The 10817-nt window shown below is 40.3% G+C and overlaps 1 protein-coding gene and 3 non-coding genes across 4 annotated transcripts; all 4 read left to right on the top strand.

The window, feature by feature from the left end:
* The first annotated feature begins 1434 nt into the window (after window positions 1–1434).
* ATP5F1B (ATP synthase F1 subunit beta) lies at window positions 1435–6341 on the top strand. The gene is made up of 10 exons (XM_072408302.1): window positions 1435–1595; window positions 2459–2641; window positions 2860–3034; window positions 3768–3889; window positions 4257–4441; window positions 4857–5015; window positions 5102–5224; window positions 5457–5669; window positions 5788–5989; window positions 6112–6341. The coding sequence occupies exons 1-10, from the start codon at window positions 1487–1489 to the stop codon at window positions 6207–6209; spliced, it is 1569 nt and encodes a 522-aa protein (XP_072264403.1). The 5' UTR covers window positions 1435–1486; the 3' UTR covers window positions 6210–6341.
* LOC140321891 (small nucleolar RNA SNORD59) lies at window positions 2716–2787 on the top strand. Its single transcript, XR_011919020.1, has one exon. It is a non-coding gene; the product is annotated as a small nucleolar RNA SNORD59 (small nucleolar RNA).
* LOC140321892 (small nucleolar RNA SNORD59) lies at window positions 4111–4184 on the top strand. The gene has a single exon (XR_011919021.1). It is a non-coding gene; the product is annotated as a small nucleolar RNA SNORD59 (small nucleolar RNA).
* LOC140321893 (small nucleolar RNA SNORD59) lies at window positions 5313–5386 on the top strand. Its single transcript, XR_011919022.1, has one exon. It is a non-coding gene; the product is annotated as a small nucleolar RNA SNORD59 (small nucleolar RNA).
* Window positions 6342–10817: the final 4476 nt, after the last annotated feature.

Genomic DNA, 10817 nt, shown 5'->3' on the forward strand with positions numbered 1-10817 from the left:
GTAGAGAGTTCCATAGAAACCTATCATTGCACAATATTAGGTAGGACTTTGCTTTCTATAGCACAATAAACTGGACCATCGGGGGGGGGGGGGGGGTCATAAAAAGTTTTGATTTGGAGCCGGCTGCTTTTCATTTGCATGCTGAACAAAATTTTTTTAGAGCTATATTAACCTCCCTGGCAGTCTAATTAATTCTGTATTTTTATGACAAAAGGAGTGCATTGTTTCCCGTGGAAATTTGTTGTTTAATATTTTAGGCCTGTAATTCTTAGGAATAACTCCCGATCATCCCGAACACCCAATCATAAAGTAAAAAATATTAAATACTTATAAATATTAACTACAAAAAATAATGAATTTATTATTTTATTTAAAAAAATATATTTTTTTAAATTTGTCCAAACAAGGGTACCATAATAGATAAACGTTTGGATTTATTTTCTATAACTTTATCACTGTGGTCAATGAAATATAATGTAATCCGCTTTTAAATTTCCCACCAAGCCACGTCTCCCCAGCGTACTGACACATTACGCATCACATCGATCCAACCCAGGATGCGATGAAGAAACCGCCCGGGGTTTTGCTGCAGGACACTGCTGGATTGAGGGGAGCAGGTAGGATTTTTTTATGCTACCCCAAGTATGGCTCAGGGTTATTGCTTTTTGTACATTAATTCACCTTGAGCCACACTGGGGATTACCGTCAGGGGGGTTAGCCTGACCAAAATGAAGCAAATAAAGGAAGATCATTGCAGGGGTGTTACCAGTACAATACAAGTGGCATTTGGCATTTCCCCTCCTATTGTGTGATACTTCTCCCACCTCCTAGATTGTAAGCTCTTCGGGGCGGTGTCTTCTCCTCCTCCTGTGTCACTGTCTGTACCTGTCTGTCATTTGTAACCCCTATTTAATGTACAGCCCTGCGTAATATGTTAACGCTATATAAATCCTATTTATTTATAATAATAATAATGGCATTGCCTCCCCAGGAGCCATATTTGAGTCACCTCACAGCCATACATTGCACACCTGACAGCACTACTCCCACAATTCAGTGCACTACAAAAGGTCTCTATGGCTGCCTGACAGGACAGTGGTATTTTAACAAGGTACTGCTGTCAGTTCCGCCAACACCTTGATATTGACCTATAGACTCCTCTATGTGAGCTGCCACTATCTGTCCTGAAAGGCAATGAAGGACATGACCGCGCAGGTCACGCCGTCATTAAAGCCCCGCCCATCAGTGATTGACATTCTTTTGGCGGCACACTCCGCCTCACTAAGACTGACGAGCCCACATGGCCTTTTTTAACCAATAGGAACAAGGAATTCTCCAAAATGACACCGGTTTTGTCAAATTACCACCAGAGCCCTCCCCCTGACGTAGCATTACGTGCCCTCCGCAGCCCTTCTTGTACCCGCCCCCAGAGCTAGATCTCCTGAGTGCTCCTTCTCTGCTGCTGCTCTCCGCTTCTGACGCCGCCATGTTAGGAGCTGTAGGACGCTGCTCCGCCGGGGCCCTAAAGGCCTTCAAACCGGCCGCCAATGCTCTCCAGGGTCTTCTTAGAACCGCTCCTGCAGCCCTGAACTCCCGTAAGTATTCGTGGCCGCGGTACTACACGGTGACCTAGCCTTGTCATTGAATGACGTGTAGGCCTCTGTGTGGCAGGCCGGGCCTGTGACACGCCGCATCCCCCGAATGACATACCGAGTGGGGTGAGGGGATACCCTTCACTTATTTACACCTGCAGGGGGGTTCCAGGCATTTGAATGCAGGCCGGGCCTGCGGCGTGACCTCCTCCCGGTGTCGCATTGCTGACCTTGTCAGCGGCCTTCACGTGTTGTGTCTGCCGGTGTGCAGTCTGCAGGCCCCGGAGCTCCACACCCCGCCTCGCCTGTCATTCCTGCCAGCTTGTGCTCGGTCACTGCCCGCATGTCTCCGGTCTGTAGTGCTGCCATTGTCCCTGATTTCCGGGTTGGTGGTTTGAAGGTTATTCCTGATGAACTTGCATTCTGCTTCTCATCACCGGCCAGCACAGACCTCATTTTGCATCTGCATGTGAGACTCAGTGCTGCTTGGGTTTAAAAAAAAATATTTTTTTTTTTTATAGTAAATGTCTATGGAAACAATGACCTGGCAGCCTTTAAAATATCTCAGATCCCTTTTTGATTTCATAGGGAAGGTGAAAATCTAGTTTTTTGTTTTCTTTGTTCCCTTTAAGATTTTTATTCTGCTAGGTGACCTTCTCACCCTCTGACCGTTATCCCTTTTTTGCATAGTCACTTTTGTTCCATCTGGTCACCAGGACAAATGTGTAATGTTTCCTTTGGGGACACGAATGAAGGTCATTGGCCCCTTACCTGACTATACATAACGGGGAAAAGGATTGCGGCACCTCTTGTTATGTATTTGTTGATGTTTTCAAGTGACATTCACCAATATTTCTTCATTTCAGGGCGAGACTATGCAGCCCAGACATCCGCAGCAGCTAAGCCCGGTGTAGCTGTAGGCCGCATTGTGGCCGTCATCGGAGCCGTTGTTGATGTCCAGTTTGATGAAGGTCTCCCACCTATCCTCAATGCTCTGGAGGTCCAGGGCAGGGACACCAGGCTGGTTCTGGAAGTTGCTCAACATTTGGGTAAATATAAACTTTTTACTGTTCTTTCTTCTTTGGCTGTGACTTGGGAAGATATTTGCATTAAATGTTGAATTCCTTCACTGATGATCTATATCATGACTTTCGTTCTTCTGAGCCTCCTGAAGCCACTTTCTGATCTGAGAGGGATGCATGTAATAATATTGGGGTAACCTCTATGTGACCTAGAGTCTTATCTAATGCTTTAAATTCTTCCTTAGGTGAAAACACTGTCCGTACTATTGCTATGGATGGTACTGAAGGTTTAGTCAGAGGTCAAAAGGTTCTTGATGCTGGCACACCAATCAGAATCCCTGTTGGGCCCGAAACCCTTGGCAGGATTATGAATGTCATTGGTGAACCCATTGATGAAAGAGGCCCCATCACAACAAAACAGTGAGTTTAATATTTCTCTTTAAAATTAACCCATCTCCAGTATATTTTAAATATACCTTCAGTTATAATGATGCAGTCTTTGTTATCTAATAAAAAGATTAGCTGATAACAATAACTTTGTTTTAAGACAATCGCTGTGGTCAGTTGTTCAAAGATTGAACAAGTTTGATTTAATATTATAAAAAAAAGTTAAAGTTAAAAATCTCAATCCTCAATCTCCTTGACTAAGCAGGGCACATGTCAATTTAGAGACTGCTTTTTGACTGTCATTTGCATTGTTCTTTGAGAGCAACATGTTTTAACATCTGGTAATGCTGACCAGATGCAGTTTTTGCTTCACTGAAAATGCATTTGAGTAGCTATAAAAAATCCCTCTTTGACGTCTGACCCCAATGTCAGTCTTCTGTTGGAGGTGCCTTAGTTGACCAATAAAGGTACCTCAAGGTGCAGGTCCTGAAGTGGTCTACCAAATAAAACCTGAAACTTTGCTTTGAATTCTCTGTCAAACTACAATTCAAATATCCAATATTGCAGTTTACCAGTTTTGCTGTGAGGCTGCATTTTTCTGTTATCACCTCTTGTGAGCTAAACCAACAGCACAGAACATGTTCCTTCCTCCAATCCAAGGTAATGAAATGAAGCCTGGGTGACAACCATAGCTCCTTCCATAGATGCAGTGAAGTGTATTGAAGTGTTGCTTTGTATTTGATTTTAATGTAATCTTTGTCTATAGGTTTGCTGCCATCCACGCTGAGGCTCCTGAATTTGTGGAAATGAGTGTTGAGCAAGAGATCCTGGTTACTGGTATTAAAGTGGTAGATCTTCTGGCTCCATATGCTAAAGGAGGAAAAATCGGTATGTCTTTTTTTTTTTTTTTTTTTTTTTGTATTATATATCTAAGGCTAGTTGGTGAGCTTAAGGGTTTACAATTTATGGTAATTCAAATTTCTTAGTTGGTTGCATGGGCAGGTTGCCACTAATGGCATTACAAGAGCGCAGTGCAAAAATTTCAATATGGAGTGGTTTCTTGAACTTCATTCACATCTGTGAAAAACCAGCCCTTATTTTTGAAGTTTCCTTTAATGATGATTTAACTTTTGACTTTCGTTCTTCTGAGATTACCTGAAGCAACTGATCAAATCTGATGAGGAAACATTAATTGCCAGGAAATACTTTTTTTGCTTTAAGGAAAACCTGACTTTTTTTTTTTTGGTCACTCTAGGCTTATTCGGTGGTGCTGGTGTGGGTAAAACTGTATTGATCATGGAACTGATCAACAATGTAGCCAAAGCTCATGGTGGTTATTCCGTGTTTGCTGGTGTGGGAGAACGCACCCGTGAAGGAAACGATCTGTACCATGAGATGATTGAATCTGGTGTCATCAACCTGAAGGACACAACATCAAAGGTACTTCTGTTCTTTAAGCACCTGTTATCGGTTTAAAACCTTGCATAAGTTTTTAGGGTACTTAACGTGGACTTCAAAATGGGGCACTTGGCACATTATGGAGTATCAAGTTGTTTGGAGTGCATCTGTAAAACACATCTATTAAAGCTACTTTGCCTACCTAGGTTTTGGACACCCCACCCATTCCTGATATTTACAAAAGCCAGCCACCTCCTCTTTCCACTGCAGAGAGTTTTCCTTAGGTCACATCTATTCTCCCAGGGTGTAAAGTAACATCAGCACTAGAACACCAGACAACTTTTAGATGATTAAATACTGCTTGTTTATAAAGGGCATGCATTCCCCTAGACTATAAAAGCATGAAGTTGCCTTTTTATTGGCTTGTGAAATTCAGCTATATGTATCCTATTTTGAGGTAGCCCTGGTATATGGACAGATGAATGAACCACCAGGTGCCAGAGCTCGTGTTGCCTTGACTGGTCTTACTGTTGCTGAATACTTCAGAGATCAAGAGGGACAAGATGTACTGCTTTTCATTGACAACATCTTCAGGTTTACCCAGGCTGGTTCAGAGGTAATGTATATAGATTTCTTCTTTATACATTTGTTTTGTAAACTTGAGTTATTATTCACTATACCTAAAACCACTTTTTTTTACAGGTGTCTGCTTTGCTGGGTCGTATTCCCTCTGCTGTCGGTTACCAACCAACCTTGGCTACTGATATGGGTACCATGCAGGAAAGAATTACAACCACAAAGAAAGGATCTATTACCTCGGTGCAGGTGAGTGGGTTTCAGAATGTTTTAAAGGGTTGGTCTTTTAAATGTGCAAAGCTTTGAGAAAAACCTTTATTTAGGTGAAGAAAAACTGCCTACAATGATGAATAACTTCATGACTTTCGTTCTTCTGAGATTGCTGAAGCCATTTCTTATTTTCTGATCTGGCAGTAAAATGTGCACTTAAAGCAAATGCCTTTGTTTGCTTGATCTTAGTAGTTTTGTTTTTCCATTTTAGGCCATCTATGTGCCTGCTGATGACTTGACTGATCCTGCTCCTGCTACCACTTTTGCTCACTTGGATGCCACAACTGTGCTGTCACGTGCTATTGCTGAGCTGGGAATCTACCCAGCTGTGGATCCCTTGGATTCAACTTCCCGTATTATGGACCCCAATATTGTTGGACAGGAACATTATGATGTTGCTCGTGGAGTGCAGAAGATCTTGCAGGCATGTTCTATATACTGGTGGTGGTGGTGGGGGGGATTAGGAATGTGCTTTTAAGAAAATTAATATAGCATTCTTTGCTACATACAGTTTTAAAATTGCTGGTTTTATTTGTATGTAGGATTACAAGTCTCTGCAGGATATCATTGCCATCTTGGGTATGGATGAGTTGTCAGAAGAAGACAAACTGACTGTAGCCAGAGCCCGTAAGATCCAGCGTTTCCTGTCTCAGCCCTTCCAGGTTGCTGAAGTCTTCACAGGACACTTGGGTAAACTGGTCCCACTGAAGGATACTATCAAGGGTTTCCAGCAAATCTTACAAGGTATGATTTAAGTAACATTTAGTACATTAAGTTCTGAATGTTGGGTAATGCAGCCACTGTGCTTTTCAACATGCATCACCTTTCTAAGCATTAATATTCTAATACTAATCTTTCTTTTGCAGGAGAATATGACCATCTTCCAGAGCAGGCCTTTTACATGGTTGGCCCCATCGAAGAAGCTGTAGCAAAGGCTGAAAAACTTGCCGAAGAACACTCTTAAAGACTGACTTTTTCTCTTAAAGCACTCGTCCACAACACCTTCATCCTGCGTAGCTCTTTATGCCAGTGTCTGTAATGGGTCATGTTGGCAACATGTATTTAAAGTTTCCAATAAAACATCTCTGTAAAAAGACCAGATATGTATGTGTGACACATTTAATATTTCTGTAAATGTTCAGACATCTTTTACCTGCCAATTTTCATATTTTATTTTTCTTGACAACTTATCTAAATGTATAGTTGAGCTGGTAATATGTAGAAAGTTCTTTCTTATGAAGTTATCCATTCTTATCTTTCATATACATTTAAATATCTATTTTATGATGTGTGATCCCTTTGGGAGACATCCCACAGATACTGTGGTTATATGAAAGCACAAGATACATCATTGTAGGTGATGTAGGAATTATAATTATAGGAAGCATATATGGGGACGGTGTTTTTAGACTTTCTAGTTCGTGCTTGAGGAAACCAGGTGTTTAAAAATGTTTGTTCACAGATCACCAATTAGATTTGGATGACTGAAATATTCAAATTCTGAATGTTTCTACATTGTCTAGTGCCTTCAGGACCAAATGATATAAGAACAGCCAAGGAAACCAAGATATTTAACACACTGAGTCCGTATTCAAACTGAAATCACAAAATCATACGGCTCCATAGTGTGTATAACCCTTTTCAGCCTTTGTGTACTCCTGATCAGTATGCAGATGGTTTCCTGGGGAAATCTTTCACAGCCCTGGATTTGAGAATCGGTTCAGTCTGGAGTCACCAGTACATCATAATACAGGAGGTCCCTTGAATATATTGTAGATCCTGGTAAAGTGGGGTACAGTCAATTGCGTTGTTGCCCTTGTTACTTAGCGACTGCTTACACATTCCTACATTATGGGCAGGCATTATTCTTCACATGTTAAAAATCTTACAGTGGGTCAGGTTTGGATCCAACAGAAGTCCCATTAGTTAGCACATGATAGGGGACAAATCCTTGGAGAGCTGTATAGACAAACTACTACTGATGCACTGCCAAACTGTTGATGCTGGTAGATGTTGCAGGCAGCATAATGTTCATTATGGCATCCCCAGAGTCTTTCTTGTTTGACTGGTGCTAGGTGTGAAGCTACTCTCGTCTGAAGAGAACGGGGTGCCAATGACACCTGCCAAGTTATGTTGTTTTCTGGAATATGTCATTTGGACGAAGAATAGGTCCCACTATAGAACATTGGCCCTGTATTTATCACCCTCATGGAATCTGTTTCTGACAGTTTGGTAAAAAAATATGTATATTACTAGCCTGTAGGAGGACACCTTGTAGGTTTCTAGCAGTTGTCCTGTTTCTCATTACAGTAAGACCCCACAATTTTTTGGGGGGTTACGTTCCTAGACACCACCGGCTGATTTTGAAAATGCGCATGTTTTGGATGCCACCTTTGGCTGCCCGCATCTTCTCTGAGACACTGAACTCTTGTTAGAAATAAAATTACCATACTTTTAGTAATGATCCATTTTAACAACTTAAATTGTTTTCTTTCTCTCTTTTTTTTTTTTTTTTTAATGCTTTTATGGATCAGCTGATTTTGATAGTTTACTTTTGAATTTTAAATGTTGGGTTACAAGGAAAAAATACATAAATTTGTGAAGCCGCAGATTTCGAAGCGCAAGGTTTCAGGATATTTCTGAATACAAAAATATAGATACCAGCCTTGCTGATAAATTGTTGGCCTTTTTAGACACTGTCTAAAAAACTCTTCTTATGTAAGGGCATATCTCCTGGTATCCTTTTGCTCTTTTACTTTGGCACATATGGATATGCTCTCCTGGAGCTACTGTACAGTGCCAGTAGTGACAAGAGCATTAGAAAAATGCCAGATTGATAAAAACAAAATGGGAATAATGAGAGAAATGTTGATTCCATTTGCAGGTGATGTTAATTCACAGAAATGTTACACTTCTAACTGAAAAGAATGATTCTAGGCATTTGAGTTGATGTTTTACTGTGCTGATTGACTGTTGCAAATAAGATTTTTGTACTCGCTGTAAAATCCTTTTCATGACGTCCATCTAGTCCCACCCTGGTTATGATCATGCTTTTGGTACAGAGTTTATGAAAAACTGAGACATGCTGATAATACTGGGAACAATTTTGAACAAGGTTTTTGTAGACTTCAATTTTTAAGCTTATTTACACTAAAATAGGTATGCTGATTTTGAAAGTGCAGTTTTCTTCTATCACGTCAGGTTTTTTCTCTACCGCTTATATTAATGCAATTACTGTAACCTGGATTTGTACAGGCTATTCATTTACATGCAAGACAGTGTGGTCAGAGGTTGTGCGCTGCTTTATGTAGTGTCTCTGCTGTTTCTCGTTGTAAGTGCCTAAACAACCCTCATTTTGTTATGTCTGTGGCAGTTTCACTATTCCCAGTCAAAGGGCGAACATCAGCACATTTGTAGAGCAAGCCTATTTGGCATATTTAAAAGTTAAACCTGGTGATCAAGATAAGTCTTGGTCTCCTCATAAGGTGTGCAAACAGTGTGTCGAGGGTTTACGGATGTGGAAAAAGGGAACACGTGATAAGATGCCATTTGGTATACTTATGGGTTGGCGAGAGCCAGGAGATCATTTCAGTGACTTTTACTTTTTCTATAGTGAAAACTTCAGGATATAACAAGAAAAATAAATGTAACATAGAGTATCTTAGTCTACCATCGGCTAAACGCCCAGTGGCTCATTCAGATGAAATCCCAGTGCCGGTTTTCTTTACACCACCCTCTCTTAAAGAACATGACTGTAATGAATTAGGTGACAACAATGATGAAGAGTTTGAAATTGAAGAGGACTGTGTAAGAGATTTGATCAGCAAGAGTTGAGTGATTTGGCATGTGATTTGGGACTATCGAAGAAGGCTTCAGAACTAGCATCAAGACTGCATGAGAAAAACTTACTTGAAAAAGGAACAAAGGTATTATACTTTCGAACCAGAGAAATTGCATTACTGCAGTACTTTAGAACTGACAGTGGCTTTGTGTATTGCCGTAACATACCCGGCATAATAAGGAATTGTGAATTACAATCTATAACTCTGAATTGGCGACTGTTCATTGATAGCTCAAAGCGGACACTAAAGCGTGTTTTTCTTCACAATGGCAAAATATTTGGGTCAGTCTCAATTGGCCATTCAGTTTCTCCTTGTGAAGAATATGCAGACATAAAGATAGTCATTGAGGTATTGCAATACACTAACACAATTGGGACATCTGTGTTGGCCTTAAAATTGTATGCTTCCTTCTTGGTCAGCAACGTGGATACACCAAGTATCCCTGTTATCTGTGCATGTGGGACAGCAGAGCTGGTGAGAGGCATTGGGTGGAAAGGAATTGGCCTCCAAGATCTGCCCTAAAACCAGGTGACATTCTACATGAGCCACTTGTTGATGGAAAGAATATATTCCTGTCTGCCCAGGAAACTGGGTCTGATAAAGCAGTTCGTTAAAGCTTTGCCAACTGAAGACTGTTTCAAGTTCCTTTTGGCATCTCCTAGCCTGTTATTTGAAAACATAAAGGCCGCTGTGTTTGATGGTCCACAGATTCCGCAGCTCATCAAAGATGAACATTTCATCAGGGCAGTGTCAGAAGTCGAAAAGAATACTTGGTTATCATTCAAAGCCATTGTCAAGGACTTTCTTGGAAACGCATGAACAAATAATTACACCAAAATTGTCCAGAAACTCTTGGAGAGCTACAACATGCTTGGTTGCAATATGAGCATCAAGGTGCATTTTCTGCATTGTCATCTTTCTAACTTCCCAGAAAACCTTGGTGCAGCCAGTGATGAGCAAGGTGAACGATTCCACCAAGATTTGAAGGACGGTTTTAGGGTAGATGTGATGTACATTAGATGGCTGACTATTATTGGAGCATCTGGTGGGATTGTCCTAACACTGAACACTCCAGGAAAAGCTATAAGCGTAAACTTTTACCTTAACCGCTTACCTGATTCATTTTCGAATGTTTTACTATAAAAAAAAAAGTGTCATCAAGTAACAATAAATCCTTTGTATGAACATAAGAAATTTAAAAAAACAGTACATTCAAGTTATTATTTCATTGTACTGTATGTAAAATGAGTATGTTTTTAATAAAAATTGAGGGCACCCTGTATTATAAAACTGGGGTCATTTCTGGTTTCAAAAATTAGTAAAAACAAGTGTAAGAGCCAACTCAACAAAAAATGCGTTCCCCAGTGTAATAGGAGTTATACTGGGCTAGTTTGTTCACCAGTATCCAACCCTCCTGTAGACTTGTATAACTTCATACAACAAAAATTGCATACATATACTGTCAGGTCCATAAATATTTGGACAGAACTTTTTTCTAATTTTGGTTCTGTACATTCCCACAATTAATTTTATATGCAACAACTCAGATGCAGTTGAACTGCAGACTTTCAGCTTTAATTCGGTGGGTTGAACAAAAAGATTGCATAAAAATGTGAGAAACCAAAACCTTTTTTTTAACACAATCACTTCATTTCAGGGGCTCAAAAGTAATTGTACAAATTAAAAAGCTTTAAATAAAATGTTCATTTCTAATTCTTGGTTGAAAACCT

This window comes from Pyxicephalus adspersus, chromosome 1, assembly GCF_032062135.1.
Source record: "Pyxicephalus adspersus chromosome 1, UCB_Pads_2.0, whole genome shotgun sequence".
NCBI classification, from domain to species: domain Eukaryota; kingdom Metazoa; phylum Chordata; class Amphibia; order Anura; family Pyxicephalidae; genus Pyxicephalus; species Pyxicephalus adspersus.

Excerpts from the sequence above, each read along its gene's own strand:
- ATP5F1B (XM_072408302.1), top strand. The coding sequence starts at position 1,487 with ATGTTAGGAGCTGTAGGACGCTGCTCCGCCGGGGCCCTAAAGGCCTTC. Across the intron at positions 1,596-2,458 it reads TCCTGCAGCCCTGAACTCCC|GGCGAGACTATGCAGCCCAG; the intron begins GTAAGTATTCGT and ends TCTTCATTTCAG. Across the intron at positions 3,035-3,767 it reads GGCCCCATCACAACAAAACA|GTTTGCTGCCATCCACGCTG; the intron begins GTGAGTTTAATA and ends CTTTGTCTATAG.